This window comes from Dermacentor variabilis, chromosome 4, assembly GCF_050947875.1.
Source record: "Dermacentor variabilis isolate Ectoservices chromosome 4, ASM5094787v1, whole genome shotgun sequence".
In the NCBI taxonomy this organism is placed as follows: domain Eukaryota; kingdom Metazoa; phylum Arthropoda; class Arachnida; order Ixodida; family Ixodidae; genus Dermacentor; species Dermacentor variabilis.
In genome coordinates this window covers 16,111,948-16,136,934 of record NC_134571.1, presented here as the reverse complement: position 1 = coordinate 16,136,934, position 24,987 = coordinate 16,111,948, and the positions used below count along the sequence as shown (strand labels likewise).

At 44.1% G+C, this 24,987-nt stretch overlaps 1 protein-coding gene across 3 annotated transcripts in view; it reads right to left on the bottom strand.

Annotated features, from left to right (window-relative positions):
- Positions 1-24,987, bottom strand: part of LOC142578713 (protein arginine N-methyltransferase 9-like) — a 37,813-nt gene that overhangs the window by 5,550 nt on the left and 7,276 nt on the right. For all 3 annotated transcript variants that reach the window (XM_075688212.1, XM_075688211.1, XM_075688214.1), the window contains 5 exons: positions 23,869-23,973; positions 22,389-22,481; positions 15,711-15,882; positions 14,165-14,330; positions 2,217-2,712 (listed from right to left, as the gene is read on the bottom strand). In XM_075688212.1, coding sequence (XP_075544327.1) covers positions 2,217-2,712; positions 14,165-14,330; positions 15,711-15,882; positions 22,389-22,481; positions 23,869-23,973 — 1,032 coding nt within the window. The remainder of the gene's footprint in view (positions 1-2,216; positions 2,713-14,164; positions 14,331-15,710; positions 15,883-22,388; positions 22,482-23,868; positions 23,974-24,987) is intronic.

Genomic DNA, 24,987 nt, shown 5'->3' with positions numbered 1-24,987 from the left:
GGTCAGCGCATTGTGTTTGAATGACAACCAGGTGTGCACATGCCAGCACACATAGCTGCCAGCAGTGAGTGCTGGTCGATTGCTGGGGGTCCCAAATGCAGTCACAATACACCACAAAGACCATCGTTTGCATCGTATACAACAATGCCTTGGCTCGGTGTCTCCAGCGCCCACCGGCGGAGCAAGAAGCACCCACGCAGACCGATTATCGCATTTGAATCGCGGAGCACTGTACACACATATTCACTGCATGCACAATAATGAATCGGAATATTAATGCTAATACTAGCTTTTCATGTTAAACAACATAGGTGGAAAGCTTTGCTTCTTCAGGGCGGGAGGGGGGGGGGGGGATAGGGCCAGCTTTCCGAACCCCACATATATATACATATAAATTAAAAATTAAGTTATGGGGTTTTACGTGCCAAAACCACGATCTGATTATGGGGCATGCCATAGTAGGCGACTCCGGAAATTTGGACCACCTGGCAGGCCTTCCCCGTAACTCGCTTGCCTGAGTGCAAATGCCCTTTTTTGTCACCTTCCCGCGAAAAACGATCTAACCAGTGAACAACAAGTATCATCTACTCTGCGTGCTTTCCTTTCTTTAAAACACTGCACTTGCTACTTTCTAGTCAACAATGCTTCGTCATGCTGATTCATACTTGCTGTTTGTGACCTGGAAGTACTGGACACACTGCGTTAAAAAAACAAAAGACATGCACGGTAGATGTTGACTATTGCTTGGGTTGAAGATAAGCGCCAAGAGGTGCAAAAAGTTTTTAGAGTGTACAGTGGTCCCAGTACACAGCGAAGTGGCAGGTTTGGTTGTGCATGCAATGGCTTTGAAGATTTTGACAAAGACAGCACTTCTTGATGAACAGAACAAGATACTGCCCATAAACTTGCTGCTATGCTATGGGGTCGAAGTTGTAGTAGGTGAAAGCAAAAGAAGCAGATGCAAGAGCTACTAAGTAATCATTAGTGGTTGGCAGGAAGCTCCTATGATTAGACTAGGGATGAACAACGAACTGCTTAAGATTCTTGTTTATTTATTTATTTCAATACCTTTATGGCCAGCAGGGCATTACAGAAGAACACAAATATCAGTACAGTACATGTTCATCAAGCACATGTTTAAATTCGTTTGGATCAGACAATGGAGGTGGGCAAGTGTTCCGAGTCATTACATTTCAGGAATGAAATAGTGAAAGTGTTGGTTGGACGAGAATGAGGAACAGATGCTTTATAATGATGGCTGATACGAGATGGCATAAATGAGTGATTGGAAAGCAACTCTATTTTGTGATGCAGATTGTGATAAAAAATATTGTGATAAAGAGAGACATGTTATTGTTCTACGTGAAGAAAGAGAAGCGAGGCATAACGATGTTTTCATTGGTGATATGCTGGAAAGATAGGACTAGTTCAAGAAGATTAAATGTGCGCTACGATATTGTGCCGCTTCAGTGCGACTTGCGAGAATTTGAGTGCACAGATCCAAACAGTAGATGCATATTCTAGCAACTTATTCATTTTCTTTCAGGAAGGTTGACTCAAAGCATGAGCTAGCTCTTTGAGGGCTAGAAGTCAAGACAGCGTTCAGCACTGTAACAAACATGCGTCTACAAGCCTGGTGCAGTAGCAATACTATTCTGCCACTGTAGACAAGACAGGGGTTAAATATTAGGCAACCACGACCACATTATGAGGGAGGCACAATGAAAGCAGGCTCCTACAACACGTTAACATAGGGTGCATGTTAAAGAATATCAGGTGGTTAGAATTAATCTGCTGTTTTTGAAAATGGTGTGTGCATTCTATTTTGGAATGGTAAACTCCACAGCTGATCAGTGAATGCTTCTAGCCCATTCGTACAATTTTTGCAGCAGATTGGTTAAGAATTGTGCCATGCGAAACATGAGCTAAATGCTCATGGCTTTTCTCCAAGCACGAAATGCACTGTACACCAATAATCAACGATTGTTGAACTCGCTGAGTAGTTCAAACGATGCATTAAATGTTGTTAGCCTATAATGCATGTTAATTCCACTAACTGGTCACATGAAATCTAGATTGATGAAACAACAAATGAGCACGGTAGCAGAGCTGTGAATGAATTACAGCTAATGTTGCTTAAATGACATTTACCGGTGAAAAAACAAGAAGACGTATCCGTATTCCACAAAGAAAATTGCAGCGCAACCTCGACTTACCTTAGCAGAGCAATGTCTTCAAGAATACCTTGCCGCAAAAGCCCAGATGATTCTAACACATTAACGATAAACACATCATACTGCTTCTGTTTGTCACTGTACAGTTCCTCCAGGCTTTCTGCCACATAAACAGATGCTTCCAACTTATGAGCCTTCACAAAATGGGCAACAATATCTTTCAAATCGGAGTTGTGCATACAAGTGAGCCTCCAGTTTGGTTGACGTTGCACGAGGAGCAAGCCTAGGATTGGGATACTTGAAATATCCAGTATACTTTGTGAAAAGCGTTCTTCGAGTGTTCCACACATTTTTTCAGAAATCTGCGCCATTGCATGTGCTTGTCCATTAATTGCACGTACAATGGCAGGCTCTAAGCTCAACACTTTCTTCTGAGAGGCTTTGCCCGGTGACTCTAAAGTGCAGCGCATGGAGATGTGGCTCTGGCAGGACACAGAAAGCTCAACCACTTCGCCACATGACACCTGTGCACTTGGACCTGCACAAAGAAAGCAAAACAGCAATAATAAGTTAGCTGATGAGGTGAAAGCTACAATACGCAGCTGACCAATTCCTAAATATAAGTAATGAATTCAGAAACTAAAGCCACCAAGTTAAATTTCTAAACACATTTGCAGCATTTGGCCCAAGAAAGTATGAGCTCCTATAATGCGGTACTTCTCCATATTTTTCACGTGGGATGTTGTGAGCAGATCCAAAATAACCCTGAATTTTATTTAGGGATTTTCACTGAATGAATTGAGTCAGTTTATGTGGTTTAGCGTCCCAAAGCAACACTGGGACTATGAGAGATGTCGTAGCGGAGTGCTCCAGATTAGCTGTGATGACCAGGAATTCTTTAAAGGTACACTAAAGGCAAATGCTAAGTCAATGTGAACTGTTAATATACCCTTCCAGAAATCTTCCAGAGCTTTCTTGTGCCAAGAAAAGACCTGGCTCCAAAGAAAATTGTGGCTGATGGAGCCGCATTACCCCAGTGCAATTCAAATTGCCCACCACGAGCGAGGCGGTGTGGTGCTGCATACATCGCCCCCTTATACTTCCATCGGTGAGAAAAATGATGCCCGAGGACCTGCACTACTGCTTTCAGTATAGAAAAAGTTAAATGTGGAGGGCATCTCATGACAACGCATGGACACAGTATTTTCTGCTGCCCACAGTTAGTATAAGCCTCACAATCCAGCAAAACCAGCGCATCAACACTTCGTATCGAAATTGCCAAACGTGAGAGTGCGGGCAATGCAGCGTTGAGCAAAAAGCAAAATTTTTTTACCACCTGCATTGCGGTCAATGATGACATAAATGAGTTCCTTTTTCTAAGTATTGAATAGAAGTAGAATAGTAGCATCAATGCAATGCAATGATCTCCTTATTATCATTTGAGCACTAGTGACACAATAATGAGGTGATATGACGTCACCGGGCTGGTAATAGAATGTACTGGTACAGCCTCAAATCATGTGCTACATCTGCTACAACTTCTCGCTTACTAAAGCTCTGTTATCTCTTATATTGACAACTTAAGATCTTTTTGAGCATTCTATCACCTTAACTTGATTTAATATTTACATTTGGTGGTCTTTAACATGCACCTAATTATAAGCGTGCAAACCTTTTCACACTAATCAAAATGTGTGGTTGCAGCGGTCAGACGTCTAAACTATGACCTCGTGCTTAGCAGAAAAATGTCATGACTAGAAGCCGGATTATTGGCACTAAAAATGTGGCTTTTAGGCCTCTAAAACAGGCACTTAAAGTCTCGTTTCAGGCCCGATAGTAATCTTAACAGGCACTATAATTTGTTAGCACACCCGACCTGTTTTGCATATTAATATGTGCAGCCCATCACTATGGTAAAAAAAAAACTGACATGGCACTTCCTTGTGAGGTCTGAAAAGCAGGAACCTTATTTAGTAAGCTACTGCTTCACAATGCTTTGCTCGGCACTTAAGAGGCCACTTTTTTTATTTTCTTCTTTTCAATCTGCATACTGCAGCAAGTACGCTCCAACACAAGAAGCACGTATTGCATTTATTACCAAGCCTTTCTGCTCATTGACATATCAAGTGTTGCAAACATAAAAAATACAAAACAAAAACAGGAAAGCTGCTAAACTGATGGCATGAAAAGCTAAAATAGTTTTTTAACAAATGTTCATGTAAAAAAAATAAGCCTTCAATAATGTATGTTTACACATATTTGTAATGTTATAAGAATAGTAACAGATAATTATAATCTCTAGGTTTCTGGGTTCATTAAGCGCTCAACATCGACCGAGGTGAATGGAGTGCTTTTGTACTATTTCTGTATGCTTAACAGCTTTATGCACTGGGATTCTTGAGTGTTCGTTTCTAAGAACCTTCGAAGTACGAAAGATTACAATTTCGCACGAACTTTTTCAACAGCTCCTACACACACATGGGATGCATTAAGCTTGTGGTGTGGTAGCTCTGTCATGACTCGTGAACTGTTAACAATATTTCTTCCTTAAGCATTTTCTGTATATCACCATGGCTACTCTTCGTACGGTGTTTCCCTTTTTATCACATGTTAGAGCAAAGAAGCATGTAGACATCCTTACCAACACTTTATTTAAATAAAATAGGGAGGAGGGCGAGGCAACTGGTGGAGCTTATTGCTTTACTAAGCCACCTTCGGCTAGTTATCTCTGTACAATAACTAGGAAGTGGAGATACTGAAAATAGGGACTGTGTCAGTGCAGTCGGCAGTATCTCCAGCGGACTCTGCATGCTTCTGCCTAACACACATGCAGCACAAGGGTGTCGAACCAAAAAGTTTTCGGGAACTGAAAAGTTTGGGTGCTAAGATTAATTAAACTCAATTTACTTTAATTCCATGAGAGAAGTTGTATAGATTTAGAGTAAAACATTTAATGCGTAGAAAACTGTATTTTCTATACCGCATGCTTCTTAAGTTGCAACACTTTGCTATTGAATAACGAGATTATTGCACTTTGTCTCAGTTAAGGTTTTTTTCTGTGTGAAACAAAGAAGTTTGAAGGAAAAGTAGCCTCAGTTCTACTGTATGAAGGGTTTTTGTACCTAATATAAAATTTTAAATAAAATGAAAAATATTTGGGACCCGTTTTGCAGCTGACCTTATTTGAACACACTCAGCCGACTCCTCCACTGCACTGGCATCATCACGCTTTCCCACTGGGCTCGTGCATCGGTCATGTACACGGGGGAGAATTTCGGATAGCAGGTGTAATTAGAGAGTATTGCCAGAAATAGTTTCCCCAGGCCAGCCCTAAACAGCTCGATATGCGCGCTCTCACGTGACTGCTACCTTAACATATCGTACTGGAAATCGGGATACAGGAGCCCTGAAAACCAAAGCTCACCTCATCTCATGGCTCAGAAGAGGCAAAAGCGCCCCAATCTGAGTTACTTTTCTTTAACACCACAAAAACAACAAGCTCAGAATGCAACATGAATCTAATTTCGATTTTATTATTAGAATTACACAGATCACCTAAACGTTTACACCCTTTGGGGTGTATATCTGCCACACAATGATAATCGTCATCTGCCTTCCTTGCGTTTCCTTTCTTGAAAATTCCGCGCCTGCTACTTTCCTGTCCGTAATGCTTGTCCTGCTGATAACACGCATGCCGTTTGTTATTGGGAGTACCGGGCTCACAGCGTTAAAGAAAGAAAATGCGGACAAGACAGATGACGTTTATTGTTGTGTGGCAAGATACAACTCAAAGGGTGTAAACTTTCCTTAGAGTGTACAGGGCTACAAAGATAGGCTCAATTTTCTTGCTTAAAATAAAATAATGCAAACTATGTTGCAATGCTAGATTTATCAGTCCTGCAAGGGCATTCTAATGAAAATCAGCTAATACTGCTTTTCTTTTTTGTTTTGTTTTAACACCCTCCAAATGAGTCAATTTTGACATATTTGGGTTTTTATTACAAAATAGATATGTAATGTAGCTGCATATTTTTTGTATTATATTGCGAGAAATTATTTGAAGACTTGTCAGAAAATTTTCCACCTTCATTGCCTTAGCTAAAATGGCCCCACAAAACCGCTAATCACAGGGGCCAGTGAAAGGCGCTCGCTCAAAAAGCAAAGTCTGGCAACTTTTTAACAAAGAAAACACTGTGGCTGACATAAGTCTAAGTTTCCTTTGGTCAGTAGTTCTAGCAGTTTAAGATGACTAAAACATATTTCGCAGTTTTAGTTTTGGAGTGACAGGTGTTCAAACGCAAAATGTGCAAGTAGCAAGAAAAAGCTATTCTCCACCTTTAGTGAATTACAATCTTTCTTTTTCTTCAAATTATTTGTGATGCGTCTCACAAACCAACGATTCATTCCTTTCTGCAGAGACATCTGTCCACCTCATAAAAAATTTTTGCTGAAAACAAAACATAGTCGGGACCCCCCCCCAAGTGGGTCCTTATTTGAATGCACCCCTTGGTTGGTTGTTTCGCACAGCTTCGCGTGACAAGAAATGTCAGCGGCGGCCAGTGGCCAGTGTTGATGATGCAGTCGATGCAGAGCACACAGAGTCTTGTACCAGCTGCAGTCAGAGCTGGGAAGCATGAGGAAGGAAAATATACTCTAAAATAAGAAGGCTGAGCCACTGAGAGGACGGCAAAATGACGACTTCAAATCCGTGTGTTTGCCTTAAGTGCCAAAGCTCCAGAGCCGTCGCACCTGTGGAGGTGAAAACGCATTTCACATGGAACTCTATGTTCTTGCGAATGAATGGCTTGCGTATTTACAGAACAACAACTAGACAAAAGCAAAACAGCATAGGACCGTGCGAATCCAGGCTTTCTGCCATTCCATCTGGTGAGGCTGAGATGAAGATGGATGAAACTCAATGGGTCTCACAGCTTAAGTCATGTTTTAGTAACTGATTGTGAATCCAAAAACGCAACAATATGTTCAGATGTGGTTCCACATGGTATTTTGGCAACATGCAAAACAGAAAAAGTGACGGAACATAATAAATCAATATAGCTGGCCACTGAGCCTGCTGCGCTCGACTCGGCCGTCGCATGCCACTACATCTGTGGTGCTGCCGCATGTAGCCACCACCGGCTGAAACTCGTCCCATGCCTGGTGCCTATAGTGCCAACTGCTGCTTTTGTGCCTACTATTCATAATTGGTATTCAGTACGCCTCAATTAAACTAAAAAAAGAAATATTTTTATGGTACGCAGCACTGGAATACCAACAGCAACTGCAACAACATCTCAAGTAGCCACATGTCAGGTATCAGTGTATGTGGCTAAAGCAAGTGGAGCAGTGGACAATAGTATCTAATTTAGCTGATAGCATTAACCATTATATTAACAGCAATAGGTTCGTTCACCTTTTAATGTATTTGTATGTACAAAGCCTGCACCTCAAGACTGCCTAAATTACACAATGTTCATAGTTCTTTAGTTTACCTGTACTGGGGTTGTTAAAATGTTTCTTGTAACTTGTAACAGTAGCAAAGAACTCAGAGCAGCAATAAGAATCTGTAGTGTACAAGAATATTTCTTCCAGCCTTGTTGATACTATTACCTCAAAGCTGGGTTCCATGCTTAATACTGCAAGCAGCACTATTAATTCATGTGATTCCAAATGGCCACCAGCAGGTGACTCTAAGGTAATGGAACGCAAAAGTGAGTTTGGTGGAACCAAAAATATTATGTGTAGCTGATGCCCAATGCTATTTACAAGTTATTTACAGGGGAGCTAAAGGAGGCCACAATGACGACGCAATATAAAACGGGCACACGTCATCTTCTTCCTCCTCAGTGCAGCCACACTGTGGCTGCTGTTCCGTATCATCACTCCCGGCAGTAGAAACACCGGTGCTTAATCTACACATTCACAGTGAAAGGTGTGTGGTATGGCTTTAGTCTCGCCATGTGAACGATGTCACTTGCAGCTGACGATGACACTGAGAGGTTGGCGAGGACGATTTCATAATTGACATCGGTCACTCATCGCACCACACGGTATGGGCCAGTGTAGTGCGACAGCAGCTTTTCAGAAAGGCCTACACGTCGAATGGGTGACCAGAGAAGCACCAGAGAACCCGGAGAAAAGTGCACGTCGCGATGGTGACAATCATAGTGGCGTCTCTGATGCTCCTGTGAGGCCTCGAGACGGGTGCGTGTGAGCTGGCGTGGGTGGTCAGCGTGTGCAACCAAGTTGCAGGCGTGTTCAGTGGCTGAACATGTGGCCGAGGGCAGTAATGTGTCCAAGGGCACTGCAGGTTCTCGGCCATATAAATGGTGAATAGCTGGCGGTGTTGTGATGCGAAGAATTATATGCGAACGTCACATATGGTAAGTGAAGATTCCAGTCGTGATGGTGGGTCGCAACGTACTTCGAAAGCATGTCGGTGACGGTCTGGTTGAGGTGCTCCGTGAGGCCACTGGTCTGAGAGTGGTAGGACGTGCTGAACTTCTGCTTTGTCGAGCAGGAGTGGAGGATGTCCTCGATGACTGCTGAGAGAAAGCTGCGGCCAGGTCAGTGAGTAATTGGCATGCACTAAACCATGCACTAAAATGATGTCACAGAAGAAAGTCAGCAACATCAGTAGCACAATGTGTCGGGAGGGCTCTGGTGATTGCGTACCACGTAGCATAATCAGTAGCGAAGGTGACCCATTTATTTCCGGAGCCAGAGAGAGGAAATGGTCCAAAAGGGTCTAGACCAACACGGAAAAAGGGTTCCGATGGGATGGCGATCGGCTGGTGACTTCCAGCTGGAAGTGTGAAGGGCTGCTTCCAGTGCTGACAGGGCTCACAAGCGGCAACGTAGCGCCGCATGGAGCGGGCGAGACCCGGTCAAAAGAATTGACGGCGTACACGGTCGTATACGCACGAGACGCCCAAGTGTCCAGCCAAGGAGGCGTCATAAAGTTGGTGTAGGACAGTCGAACGTAGGTGTGTTGGAATGACGAGCAGAAGGTCAAGGCCATGTGGACCGAAATTGTGGCAGTATAATGTCCCCTCCTTGAGGAGAAACATCCGAAGAGAGGCATCGCTAGGCGTTGACTCTAGACGGTCAATGAGGGCTCGTAATGAAGGATCGCGGCGTTGCTCGTTGCCAATTTGAAGCAACTGAGACACAGAGAAAACGCAAGCGACGGCGTCCGCATCAGCCGGTTTGTCGACGGGGTAGCGGGACAAGCAATCAGAATCCTGGTGCAACTGTCCAGTCTTATATACCACGGAGAAGGTATATTCTTGCAGGCGTAACGCCTAGCGAGCGAGTCGTCCCGTGAGGTCCTTGAGCGAGGATAGCCAGCAGAGGGCATGGTGATCAGTGATGACACAGAATGGGTGTCCGTACAAGTATAGACGAAACTTTGCAACAGCCCATACAAGAGCGAGGCACTTGCGCTCTGTGATTGAATAATCGCGCTCGGCGGGTGATAGAAGTCGGCTGGCATAGGCTATAACGCGATAATGTCCACGCTGGCATTGTACTAACACTGCTCCTATGCGGGGACCACTGGCATCAGTTCGAACTTCCGTTGAGGCAGACGGGTTAAAGTGGGCCAGAACTGGAGGCTTGGTAAGGAGAGTAGTGAGCTGCGAAAAAGAGGCGGCATGGTCAGGACCGCGAAAAAAAGGGGCGTCTTTCTTTAAGAGGTTGGTAAGGGGATGTGCGATGGTCGCAAAATCCTTCACAAAGCGTCGAAAATAAGAGCGCAGCCCTACGAAACTACGAGCGTCCTTGGTAGACTTCGGAACAGAAAAGTTTGTAACGGTACAAATTTTGTCCGGATCAGGTCGCACACCTCTAGCATCCACGAGGTGTCCAAGGACAGTGATTTGGCGGAGAGCGAAGTGACATTTTGAAAAGTTCAACTGGAGATCAGTGCAGCAGAACATGTCAAGAATCGCTGAAAGATGGTCTAGATGCGTGTCGAATGCGGACGAATAAACAATGACGTTGTCCAGATAGCACAAACAGGTGGACCACTTGAACCCCTGAAGCAAAGAGTCCATCATTCGTTCGAAGGTGGCGGGCACATTACAGAGACCGAAAGGCTCTGTAACGGCTTGAACTGATGAAGGCCATCAGGGGTAACAAATGCAGTCTTCTCTCGATCCATGTTGTCGACGGATATCTGCCGGTAGCCGATAAGTAAGTCGATAGAAGAAAAATAGGTGGCACTGTACAGGCAGTCTAGAGCGTCATCAATACATGGCAAAGGGTACATGTCCTTTTTTGTGATTTTATTCAGGTGGCGATAATCTACACAAAAGCGCCACGTTCCATCCTTCTTTTTGACAAGTACGATGGGAGAAGACCAGGGACTACAGGAAGGCTCGATAAAGAACCTTTTCAAGCATCCTTTTTACTTCCTGTTGGATAACAGCCCGTTCCGACGCAGAAACACAATATGGACAACGGTGAATAGGTTTCGCATCGCCAGTATTTATGCGATGGGTCACAACGGACGTTTGACCTAGGGGTCGATAGTCAAAGTAAAAAATGTCGCGATAGCTTTCAAGAATACGGCAAAGGGCTTCAGCTTGACCAGGTGTACGGTCAGAGGAAACCATCTTCTCAATGTCGACGTCAGTACCATGCGATGACGTCACGCTATGAACTGAGCTGTAACGATCTTCCACTGTGAATGGCTTGACCTCATCATCCTGCAAAGCGCTAATTATAGTCAATGAGATCCCCTGAGGCAGAACTTGCGCGGTTAGCGCGAAATTGACAAGGGGAAGGCGGGTGCGGTTGCCAGTAATTGTCAGCACAGTGTACGGCACGGTAACACCGTGTCTAATGGACAGAATTGGTGCGACCACGTAATTGCCGTCAGGTATAGCTGGTGAGGACAACAAGTCAACGTGTGTCACAGAGTGAGGCGGTAGGCGAATAAAATCCATGCAGCTCAAATGGCTTGGAGGCGGGTCCACAGGGTTGGCAAGAAGAGGCAAGTCAAGGCGAAGTGAGCCAGCCGAACAGTCAATGAGGGCAGAATGATTGGCAAGGAAATCGAGACCGAGAATGAGTTCGTGACGACAATGCTCGACGACGGTGAAGAGGACGACGGTGCCTCTCTCGGCAATGGCGAGTCGGGCACAGCACATGCCAACAATAGTGACAGTTCCTCCGTCGTTGACTTGTACAACTCGGTTCGGGGCAGGTGTCAGAACTTTCTTGAGCCGACGGTGAAGAGCAGCACTCATAATGGACACCTGTGCCCCGGTGTCAATCAACGCGCACGCGGGAACATTGTCGACGAGAACATCCACAAGATTCTTGTTCGTGGGTAAGGTGAAGCGAGGATTTCGTGCCAATGTCGTCATTGCAGCTTCACCTCCAGAAGCTGCACTGTCTAGTTTTCCGGTCGGGGTTGCGGCGAGTAGGTCGGAGAAGGAGCACGGCGCGTCGGGGGCGAACGAGATTGACGGCAGGAGGGAGTAGCGGGGTCGTGTCAAAGGTGTCGCAGGGTCCGATGATGGGGCGGGCATAGAAGGAGCGAAGTAAAAGGACGCGCTAGAGGGACGAGGGCACTAATCGGGAGAATAGCGCATCGGAGAGGTCCAGCGGCTGCGACAGTGGCGAGCGACATGTCCAATGCGTCGGCAGTTAAAACGGATCGGCTTGTCGTCCACGGTTCGCCATTCGGAGGGGTTGCGCTGTCAATAAGAGGAGTAAGAAGAGCAGGGTGGGGACGTGCGTGGAGAAAGAGGTTCTTAGCGTACAGAACGAATGGATTGTAGGCCGACGTTGGACAACTCTTGACGGACGACGGCCTGGATCAAGGAGATTGTCACCGGAGAATGATTAGATAACGGGAATGAAGGGGCAGCCGGTTGTGCTGCTTCGACCTCACGACGAATAATGCGGGTCAAGTTGTGACATCGCTACGGCTGGTGGAAGAGGTCGTCACAAGATGACGTAGCAGCTGTGTTGGGAAGTCGCGTGATGTGTTGTGATACCCGGCGGCTTTTAGCATGCTCGAGACGGCGGCACTCCTTGAGGATCATATCGATGCTGGTGATGTTCATAAACAACAGTAAATTGAAGGCGTCTTCAGCAATGCCTTTGAGGACGTGATTAACCTTATCATCCTCAGACATGTTCGGGTCAGCCTTGGCACAAAGGGCCAAGACGTCGAAAATGTACGACACGTAGGACTCAGTCGACGTCTGTACACGTGTGGCAAGGGCTTTCTTGGCATTGACTTGGCAACCGAACGGATTGCCAAAAAGGTTGCAGAGCTTCTCTTTGAGGAGATCCCAGCTCGAGATCTCTTCGTGAGCCTGGAACCATGCCAGTGGAGCTCCGTCGAGGTAGAAAAGAACGTTGGCAAGCATAATAGTCGGATCCCACCTGTGCCTGTGGCTGGTGCTGACACGTTTGTATAAGCGGAGCCAGTCATCAACATCAGGACTACCGACTCCGGTGAAAACACCAGGATCCCGAGAGGGGGAAACGGCGACGTAAGTCGGGGCTGCAGGCGGAGACACTTGCATAGATGAAGTGCCGCCAGCAGGAGACGAAGTTGCACTGTCGCCATTGCGACCGCTGCGGAGCTCCATGACGCCATCTGCCTCCACCAAATTAATGTTACATGTAGCTGATGCCCAATGCAATTTACAATTTATTTACAGGGGAGCTAACGGAGGCCAAAATGGCGACGCTATATCAGGCGGGTACACATCGTCTTCTTCCTCCTCAGTGCAGCCACACTGTGGCGGCTGTTCCGTATCAATATGTGTCTACCTTGTAAACAATAGAACACCGCTAGCATGAAATAGAATTATACCAGAAACAGACACTGCTTGAAGCCAGTTCAGAAAAAGTATATTGCAGCAAAGCAGTGAAAAATAACTTCAGCTGCACCATTAACAGTGAAAGTTGTTTTCTCCCCTGGCTTCAAGTTATTCATTAATGTTATCACAGCACAAATGTTACAGAACAAAGGTTACAACACGACAAAGGTAATCATAGTAACGAGTCATTACAATAAGACAAAATAATATGCAGACTTCATCAATTTCTTTGGTGCTGAATTCATTTACCGCAACAGCAACGGACTTCTCAAGAATAACTTATTTGCAATGTGCACAGTCATTTTCATCTGTCACAATGTTGCCTGCTGTGACTTCCTAAGTACGTGCACAGACACAGCCTCCTTGCGTCTGCATGGTGCACAAAACACCATACAAATGGTGAAGCATGGTCGCTGAACAACAACCAGCTCAGTAGTTAGTAGAGAGTTTTAGCTTGTCTGGTAGTTGGGTAAACGTGGGCAGGCTGGGCGTTGGGGCAGAGGGGGTGGAGCTGTAAACGTGAGCAGCCTACATGATGCAGCCACCTGGTGACGCAGAGCTCAATTAGACAAGCACAGCTAATATTGCAGTAACCAAGTGTGTTTTACTTTGCTATTGGTGTAAATTTTCGGCAGCAATATGATTACGCCAGTTTACACCGGCATCGAAGTAGCATACTTGGTTACTGCAATATTAGCTGTTTTTGACGTCTATGCCTCCGCCCCAATGCCCAGTCCACCTGCGTTTACCCTAATACTGGACAAGCTAAAGCTCTCTGGTGTATTCAGCTCCCAACTGCATAGTGCCACAGGTGTGAGAGTTCGATCCCTAGTGACAATAACAAACAAAAGTTGTTTTTTTTTACAAGCGGTGATGACATGTGGGGCTGGCCTGATAGTGAAAACACAATAACAGCAAAACAAGTTGACGCACAAAATAACTAGGGGACACGACTATCGGTGCTATTAACAGTGGCTTTGAGGTTCCGCTTTGGCAGCCCTTTGCAACTTCTAACGTTCTAAATAATACTTCTGCACCCACCCAAACTGCTTTCAGCTAATGTTTTTACATAACAAGGTGTCTATATTTATAGAAAGCAATCAACAATTTGGATTTTAGCAGTGCGTCATGCTGCGTGGCTACCTGTGAATATGGCTTGTTCCCAGCAGCTGTTTGAGTCTGGTCCTGTGTCCAGCCATGCATCTCCAACTTTGAGCCGAAACCACAAGCAAACAGCGTCCAGGATGCCAGATTGGGTGCAGCAGACTTTCTCTCTCCATTGTATGCCTTTGATGAGATTTTTAATTTCCTGTAAGAAAAGTAATGTCAGAAATGAAAACGCAGTGAAAAGCCTATTCACTGAGAGGCAGGCCACATAGAATGCGTTAACCATCACACAATCCCAAATGCCACACAGGAAACACTGGAAATATAGTTATACAGACAGAATCAGCCCAAGCAGTGAATGACCTCTGCAAGGAATTGAATACGGTAGATAATTTTTCATAGACAAAAGTGCATACTGCAGTGTCGAGGTTCCCCTGCACAATGTGTATTATTTGGACACCAGGCTTGTATTCCCCAGTACACGTTCAGCTAGTCATAAACCTATACTATATTGTGGGAAGTATTACTATACTTCCCACAACACCCAGCACTCACCCGAAAAAGGGAAGTTTTTTGCCGCTCACACATTGATAACACCATGCTTATCAGAGTACCTGTGCAGTATATATCACGTAGAACAGCTTGTGCTAAGGAGGAGATGCATGGTTGCTGCAGTGACACTAGTAGGAATCTCTGTAACCTGTCGCCAGCTTTCAGCATGACTTGTCTATTCTGCATTCTGTCAGGTGCTCTTGCATACCAACTGACTGTGCTCAACAAGATGCCACTACTTGCCAAAAGTGAGGCTACATCCAAGCCACTTCAATCAATCAATCAATCAAGTTTTATTTTCGCCGCAGACAGTACATTGTTACTGCGAAAATAGGGGGCCAGAGAAAAAAGCTGCATCTGTGCAGCTTGACTAAGCTCTAGCCACCCGTACAACAGCAGTGACACGACGATTTATTATCTTGATTCAGTTATATAAACATATCATCAAATAAACGATCAGGCAGTCCGATCACAAATGACAACTACGAGAACAATTAGAAGCATAAGCAGTTTCAATAAAGTCAAACAAACAGGTCAAATAAGGTTTTGTTAGTAAGGGCCAGAACGTTCACACCTTTCCGGTCTAGCTCATTTAGTGTAGTTGCCAGGGCGTAGTCAAGTTTTTCTTTCCCATAATGGGTGCGCGAGGAGGGAACGTAGTATGGCGGTTGATATCGGAATGGGTAGGAAATTGTATTTTTCCTGAGATTTGATAATTCTTGGAATAGTTCCGCCCTACCTAATGTGGCGTTTTTATAGGTTCTTAATAATTTGTATTTGTATATATCGTGGATTTTTAGAATTTTATGTTTGCAAGCAGACTACCAGCTGTGGACACCGTAGATACCTGCTGGATTTAATTACCACAGAATCCCTGCTGGATTTAATTGTAGAAAGCAAGCTACTGTATACACACGTATAAGATGCTTAACCCATTTTATAGCTCAGAGGCAAACTTTAAGTGAAAAAAAGAATGGTCATGAAAGCAAAGCGTGTTACACAAGATGTTTTACAAAGCTTTCTGACATACCTTGTGACTGTTGAAATCCACTGAGAGCAGATGAAAAGGTTCAGAAAGCCTCAGGAAGCCATGCTTCAGCAGGCTCAGTTTTTCCGAGTCGTATGGTTGTTCATCATCACTTGCAGCATTCAGTTCAACATTTTCCAACTTCAAAATGTCCTCCAGCACGTCTCTGCTAACCCTAGAAAACAAATAGCTTGGAAAGTTGTCATTTTGTAGAGTACACAATTATAAGTCTGAGTGAGAGCAAATGTTCAATGAGTAGCACAAAGGCATCATTTACTGTATTTCTCCGCACTTAAAAAAAATAAGAACTTAAAAAATCACCTGCAACACATTTTAGGCCAAGTAAATGAACCTGCCCAATCACTAATGAATGCTGTCATGATGAACATGTAAGCGGAATACACTAGAACCCTCTTGATACATTCTTTAGGAGACTGCAAAGAATAATGACTGATCCAAGAAAACGTAACATGATTATGCTTGCGCAACACTGCAGGTGAGGCAAAAAGCTACTCTCACGCTAAACTTTACTTGAAGTTGGATAGAACGCCAACAACTATTGAAAACATACTAAATGTAAAGCTCACTACAGCTGAATTAGGAAGGAACAGTGCCAACTAAGATAATTCAAGTATGCACCATCTAGCCCAAATGAATGTTGTCACTACAGCTGCCTGGAAGTAAGAATTAACATTAAAAACTTTTTTTTACCATCATAAGTTGTGAATCGCACAAAATGAAGCTCATAATTGCCATAGGCCACTTGTGTTCAATGAAGATAACTTCTCTTTAAGCACTCGTAGCCCTACTTTAGTTCATGCAAAGCCATGTATATATCAAAGTAACCACACAAGATATTGAAGGCCACAACAATGTCCGCAAACGTGCACAGGTGTGAGGCAACCATTCATGCCTTCATCCACCTGTTCTTTGATTTCGACATTGTGAGTCATGCTTAGATCGGCAACGATGTCTGACAAGCTCAGCGGTTCAGATGTACCGAAGCAATCATTAAATTACACATACTCACGATAGGTAACTTGAGCTTTTATTTGTGCCATAGATCCTCAAGCTCCATGCACCATTTCGGCAAACTCATTGGCATTGTCAACGTATTGTACGAACGTTGGCATTTCCATAAGTGTTGCACCTTTGTCCCTCTAAACATGAAACGTATCCTTCTAGAATCAATGCTGCATAGTTAAACCACAAACAGTGATCCACAATGTCTAGAAGCGTGCGGTGAGGGGCTAGTTGGTATGACATTATGAGAACAAAGAAAAACTGCGCAAAAAAGGACAGGACAGAGAAAGAACCACACGACACAGGCGCAGTGTCGTGTGGTTCTTTCTCTGTCCTGTCCTTTTTTGCGCAGTTTTTCTTTGTTCCACAATGTAACAAGCAAATGCATGGCATCATTGGTAGTGTGCAGTGCTATCTTTTGCCAAAACCCTTGCCAGACGGGACACTAATGCACGTGACCCTGTGAAAACCAAAGCGAGCCTTCAATTCAGAGTGCAAGATCAAGTCATAGCGCTGGATTGACACAGACAAGAAATTCGACAACAGGATGTGCGCTAACTATCAACTGAATTTTATTTCAGAAAAGCATGGTACTTATACACACTCAAACGAGTGGAAATCATTGCACGCGCAACCCAACATTTTCCAGATAGGCAGTTTCCTTCCTGCTCACAGTAATCGAAGGAGCGCTGACACAGTTATTACCTTCTTTTGCAAATGAGCTTGTTTCTACATTTTCCCCTGGTATCTCTATCTGTGTTTCTAAACATGACTACACAATCCTTAAACAGTGGTTTAAGCCCGCAATCATCACAAAGCACGGAGACATGTCGATCTGGATAACAGTTCAGTTTTTGCTTGTGATACCTTAGCCTGTGAATGAGGCATCTGCCTGTTTGCCCTATGTACACTTTGCCGCACGAGAAACGGAAGCGATATACGACACCTTGCGTGCAGTGCACAAACGGTGGCCGCTGGTTCTTCGCGCAGCCTCGGTGCATCTTTCTCAACGAATCGGTGGCCTTACATATGCTTGATAGCTTTTGTGGAGCTGAAAGTATGACGTCCACTTCCATTTTTCGGGCCACCTTCTTTGAACCATGTGATATCCCATGCATGCACGGTACAACCACCTTCTTTCTCCTTTCACGGCTGCGCTTGTGCTTACGACCCGGTTCCGCTAGTTTATTCAGTTCATTTTCTGCTACTGATAAAGGTATGTCGATGGGGTAGCCTTTTTCCAGTAGCTGCTTTTTTTGTCTAAAGAAACTCCCAGGCATCCAGTGGGGGCATGATTTGCAGAGCACATTAAAAAAACATAGGCTTGCGATTGCTCGCTTCACCAACCTTGAATGCGACGCGAGGCATGTGGAAGCAGCATCTTTGTTTCCCTAGGGTGATACTCCCAACAGCAATGATTGGTAAGCAATCACAAACCTATGTTTTGCGAATACGCTCCACAAATCAGAAATCACGCCCCCACTGGATGCCTGGGAGTTTCTTGAGACAAAAAGAGCGGCTACTGAAAGCAGGCTACCTTATCCACATACATTTATCAGTGGCGGAAAATGAACTGAAAAAACTACCAGAACTGGGTCATAAGTGCAAGCGCAGCCATGAAAGGAGAAAGAAGGTGGTTGTATTGTACATGCATGGGATATCAGATGTTTTAAAGGTGGCCTAAAAAGTGGAAGTGGACGTCATATTTTAAGCTCCACAAAAGCTACCAAGCATATGTAATGCCACCGAGGCTGCGCAAAGAACCATCAGCTCAAAGGAATATGGCCTGCATTATTATGCAGTTCTAGCGTCAACAAGAGCCTGCCAGACAGCTTGCCGTACTCAAAAGCTTTGAGTGTGTTGGAAATGCTACAATTTTTAAAGAGGCCCTCAACTGCTTTTTATCAAAGTCGAGAAATGCATTTGAAGCTAAATTAGGTTATTTTAGAAATACCTTGCCGCCAAACGCACTTCAATACGTCCAGCAGAAGCGGTGTTATTGGCAATCAAACATGCCCTTTACGGTGCTTCCGCTCCTTCTTCGATAGCGTGCACTGCAAAGGCTACGGCGGAGAGGGGTATGCCCACAACACTCCACCTACCGAACGTCACAGCGGCGCGCAGTTAAAATATGATCTGGATGTACATGCAGACGCCACTATTTCCAATTCTTACGATGCACCAAACGTAGCCAAACATGCCAAATGTGCTTGTCCTCAGCAAGCTGCAGTGCACCGAGCCAGCGGACTCATTGCGGCACCTCGTGGTAGCCACAATATCTATGCTACGTAGTAGACCACAAGCTACATGCAACAGCAGCATTTGCTTTGTGCACGACAGGGCCAGAATGCGTGCCCACACTCATATGCTCTTGTTTGGCTGCGCTATATGGTGTGGACCGGCTTCATCCTGCACCAGCTTGGCTGACGGAGAGTAACCACATCCAACTTGCACATTTTGAAGCACTATCAATAGCTCGACCATTACAAAGCACAGTCTGCCAAGGCATCTAACCAGGAGCAGTCAGGAGTGAGCACATGCTAGAAAGCTTGCGTGTGGTCTGACCTTAAGTTTCGTGTGGTTTGAGGCTAGTTGAGTGTTCAAAACCAGTCGCAATTAGCGAGACCCAACGGCTACCGCACCGATAGTTAGTAACCAAATTTAGTTCCTATGCAGGCAGCCATGGCGTAGCCTGAGCAGACGATAGTCGGCTGCTTCCGGATGTACGTAATTATTATTGAAATTCGTAAGCATATTTTTACTAACTTCAGCCTGTTTATTAAACTGCGTCAATAAATATACATTGCAACAGCTGGAACAAGTGCACTGATCCAAACACCCTTCTTGTCTGATATTAGCTATTGGCCAATAGCAGCCGCATATGGGATTCTACTTTATTATGAAATATAGCATCCAGAAAAGAGTGAGGAGCATGCTTCTGTTGAAAAGAGAGTATCTGAGAGAAAGGTGAGTTCACGCACTGCTTGAGAGATCCATGCGCCGCGCATTACTGCAAAATCTGGCTGAGATTTTCACTGCAGCATATGCTATCCACGGATCATGTTTATTTTTTTCACCAAGCCCGAGGGATGGTTTATGGCCCATTTAAATGAACATGCGGCAGTCTCCTTTGTAACAGCTGCTACAAAGTTGGGATGTGACAGCTTTCACGGAGTGCCTTTCTGCATCTTCTCTTGACGTATTCACTAGTGCATCCTCTTCGATATAAACAGTATCGAAGCGACAAGATGTCACGTCTAGCCTTCAGATGCCATACCACAAGTTCAATATATTTTCTTCACCATGCAGAAATGCAATAATGCGATGTCACTATCGTGCAACACACCATCAAATGAACATTGCAAAAAATGAGTGTTGTTCAGAAGCACTCCTTCCTTGGATTGCATCCACCTTGAAACTATAGCTTTAAACGTGGAAAATGTCCGACATTAGGCCAACTTAGATTGCTGCCAAGAAATGCAGCTGAAATCTACAGATTGTTTCAGATTCAGGGTAAGCATGCAGATGGGCAAGCGTCCCACGGGAGGGGGAGTGGTGAGTAGGAGGAGTTGTGCAGCAGTTGCTGAGTAGTGTTGGAGATTTTGAAATTCTCAGATAATACAATGGGGGGCACTTTCAGAAGTGAGGGTGCTTCATCTGTATTTTATGGTATATGCATGCAAGATTTCTTAAATGTTGCGTCAATTCTTTAGCAAAAAAATCTTGTCTGACCGGAATGCAGTGCTGCACCTTCTCAAATATACACGGGCACCAGCAATTACTCTAGAATGTAGTACAGTGATATGTGTATAAATAGCAGATTAGCTTGACCTTGGAGTTTAGATTCAATGATTGATGACCATGCTTGCTGCCACCATTATGATTCATTCTTAACTTGTTACTTTGGAAACAAGTTTGCCAACTAAGGAGTTAGCTTCCTAACTTGCATTTTGGCAAAGCTTTGTTCTTCACTATCACTGCAATGCAGCACTTATTTATCTACGCATGCCACCAATCTACCCTTCAGAATAAGTGGATTCTAACAGACTGTTGCCTTTTTGAATGAATGCTCATGGTTTCAATATTCTAAATATTTCAGGCCAAAAAGTGCCCAAAAGACTATGCACACTTCAATTAGCACTGATTTGTGAAGCACTTCCCCAGAAGATATAGGGGCAAAACAGCTGCGTCACTTGTGCCATAGGAATATTATTGTGCCGTCTTGCACCATAGTCAGTGAATTGTGCCACGAGTAACGACTTGTTCCAAGATATGTTCTGGTTTCACTGTAAATGATCTGCTAATCTTATTTATCCTAAAAATTGTAGGGTGGGTGAAAAACAGCCCAAGTGTACCACGGGCATTTTCTGGCCACCGCATTAAGAGGCGGCACACACACATGCCTTAGTTACAGCCACCCCTCTAGCTGCAACGCTAGTGAAGTCCATGGCAGATGGTGCCACTGGCTGTTAATTGGACATCTGTGCAGTAACACAACATGACTACAAGGAATTTCCAAAATGCACAGTGCTCTTGCAACAGTGGTCACATACATTATCTTTTCTATGGCACAGTTGCGAGGCAGCGTTGTTTCAAGAGGATCAGCTATCATCATTGTCTGGCCGTTCAGGCTTCAGAAATTGTCTTCATTGTCTAATGAACTAATAAATAGCAGATTTACCTGAACTTCAAAGAATCGAAGCAACACGAATGGCTTTGTGCACCCTTAAGTATCCATTAGTATAGCTTGCTCAACAGGCATTCTGCTTTGGAACCGTAACCTACACAGACACTGCTTTCACAGCAACCTGCACTTCAGATCTGGGCTAGGTTCCGTGTAACACTGTGTATTTGCTCTCGAATTCGTGGGTCAAGCTTTTAAAGCAGCTCTCCTTTGCAGTACAATGTCTTAGTATTATCTGCAGGAATACATCGCATGTGCAGGTATATCCTAAAATCAAAGCTCTGGCACTATTATAGTTTGTAGAGGCTGATAATAACGCTCCATGCATGCAACTGATGAGCGTCGTGGCAGTTCTGCTTGCGTTGCGCTCATGCTTCGAGTATACAAACTAAAATTGTTCAAAACGTGCATCCTCTGTGAAGAAAGAGGACAAACATGATTCACAAGTTGAGTGCCCGGACTTGGATCTCCGTATGTGGGCTGCTTCCTTGTGCTTGCCACAGCAGCTGCACACACTCTCCGCAGCATGCAGCGTAAAACCTCTGCATACTTCATGCAATGCATGCAAGCCTGCAGCATCGGTACACTGAGAGTTTTCTCTCACTCGCGTCGGTCAACCTGCTATTTTCGCACACATACGTGAGTTGAAGGCATCTTTGTTAACTGACACTCTGGCTGAAGCACAGCACATGTGGGGCCCCATTTCTCCAAAATGAAGTTTCACCTGCTCCCGGTGCTGCTGCAAGGTACAATTCCACACCTGGTGGATGTTTTTCAATCGATAACGAAATTTGGAAACTCGCTCATTTGCATAAGGCCGTGCAAAACTGTGCACCAGCGACAACACTGGTCGATAAAGAAATGAAGAAAGAAGAGACAAAAGAAAGACAAACGTCCTGTAGTACAAAACAAAATCCTTGTTTAAACAGATTTAGAAAGTAAGGAAAGCATCATTATGGAAAGGGCTCGCTCACTTTTGACTGCTCCTGATCCACTGGCTTTCAACTAGGCAGGCAAACACCTCAGCATTTTCAGGTATCACGGTGGCTTTTGGTTGGCAACATGCACTGGAAAAGAGACATTAGCTCGTGAGTGTTGAAAAAAAGAATTGATAGCACTATGGAAAGTAAAATACCTCCTTAAAAACAAAAATTGCAGCAGTCCTACTCCACAGTTGCCGCACTATTACAATGATAGCCAATGACTTGGAGCATATGGTAGGTTTACTTCAGTATATCTGATAACTCGCTACATATGTTTTCATTTTATCGAAGTTCGACTGGATAAAGTTTGCTGTGCCTTTACCAGATGGCACCAAAAGCACAAGACCACACCAATACATGTTGAACAGTTTGTGCCTGCAAACCTGCATCCAACGTTAACTAACATTAAGGAAGGTGGCATAGTACTAGTTCCATAGCATATTTAGGCACTGAACATTGCTCTCAATGATGACCGACTTGTACATCCGTTACATTGCCCAGCCCAGCTGTAGTGTTGTGGTAACATACACGGCTGTCATTGTCAAGGTCATAGGATTAAAATCCTTGTTTTCGCATGTCTGATATGCTGCTTTTTTTTAACCATTTGGCAGTAGTGGCCATGAATGGCAGCTCCATCTTTATTTTATTTTTATTTACAACACACTGCAGTCTTCTGCAGAAAACCACGCAGGTGGAACACTCAATCTTAAGTAGGGGAAGAGCCCCTGACAGTTATCACTGCAAATCTCAAAAGCCGCTCTGCAGAAGCTATGCGAGAGAACTACTACAGACAATAGCTGTTGCAGAAACAGACAGTGCAGAGGTTCTTTATTTGAACACAATATAATATTTCATCGGCTCACCAAAGCATTGAGGCTTTTGGACAAGATCGTTGCAAATACTAATTGCAGCTGTGGTCACGCATGTGTTAGCAAAGTGGTAGCTATAATGTAAATCAGGCTAGAGCTTCATTTACTGGAATGTTGATTCTCAAAACTAACATGTAACTCGGCTCTCTCTTTAATGAATCCAAAGATGCAACAAATGTGCTAAAGCAAGATTCTAAAAAAAGAGAATTGATTTCACCTGAAGGGCTGATATTATCAGTGCTTTTACTACTGCAGTCGAAAAGTTATAGAGCTGGCCACCTTTATGAGCGGCTGCGCACAATTTTCCTGCAATGCATTCGACATAAAAGTAGCAGCACTTGTCTATTAATAAGACACCAAGACACCAATAAACCCAAGTTTTCAAATTTAAGTGTTGTTAATAGTTTCAAGGGCCTGTGCCCTTGAAACTCGCAGTGCATGTACACAGTATATGTACAAAGTGAATACAATCATGTCACCTGTGACCAACACTCAATTCAACTGACAGATCTACATTCATGCTAATCTGTACTTCCTAATGTTATCTGCAACAATGCCTTTCGTTCTGAGGCTAAGGCAGTAAGTATAAACACCTAACTTACGATGGTTCCACATTCAAAAGGTACTCCCATGCATGGTTCAGGCTCTTCAGAACATGTTCTCCAAACAAACCAGCATCAAATGTTTCAGTAACCACAAGCGTGATGCTGAAAGAAAAAACAATTCTATTAACTAACATGGTTATCATAAGCACAGATACTTTAGGTTATTTTGTATACGAAACGTCTTGAAAGTTTTCCAGTTGCTATGATAAAGAGCAGCTAGAAGCACTTGCATTAAAAAAACATGGCAAACAGAATACATACAAGCTGAGTCATGCTTTTTTGTTACTGTTATGGCTGGTGAGAGATCAATTATTCATTATAATGAAGCAATGCAGTGTGTTACACATGTATTTCCTATGATCAGTCACAGGAGTTCCAAGCCCAAACTGGTGCTTAGCTATGAGAACACAGGTACCATCTGTCTACCCGAGAGACCTGACTGAGAGCACTTACAATTAGGTGGCTAAGACTGAACTACACAAGCGTAATGGCATTATTGGGAAGGCTAACTCCAGCTCTATTGTACCATGTGTCGACAATGTAAAGTGAAGTTGGACCACCATATGACAAACTTGATTTCGTGAGCTTATCCCAACAGGACCATTGAGTATTCAATGGCAATCACAGTGGTCAAGTTTCAATATACATCAGTGCAGCAGATAACAAGCTGATGGCAGGGTCCTTCAATACTTTTCATCTGGTCATGAAACTTCCCCAAAGGTTTCATATAGGGACAGAAGGTGAACAATCTGATGCACCAGGTGGCCGGGCTACACGACCATGCAAATCTTTTCATGACAAAAGGCGCCTCTTTCACGTTTATAGAGCGACCATGCAATGGGAGCTTTTGGCAAAATAAGTTAATGTGCAATGCGTTTGTATTGAAATTATAAACGGCACTGTTTAATGATTGATGTTGCCAGCTCCCCCTTAGTAGCTTTCCTTGCAAAAACTGTTTTGTTTGGCTGCATCTATTTGCAGTTTGTCTAGTTAGATGGATAAATCCGTTATATTTGGTTAGCTAGTTCAGTGTGTTATTTAGTTATGAGTTGATTAGTTAGTAAGTTAATTATATTTGCTTAGTTATTATAATTAGATAGGTTATTAGTAATTTAT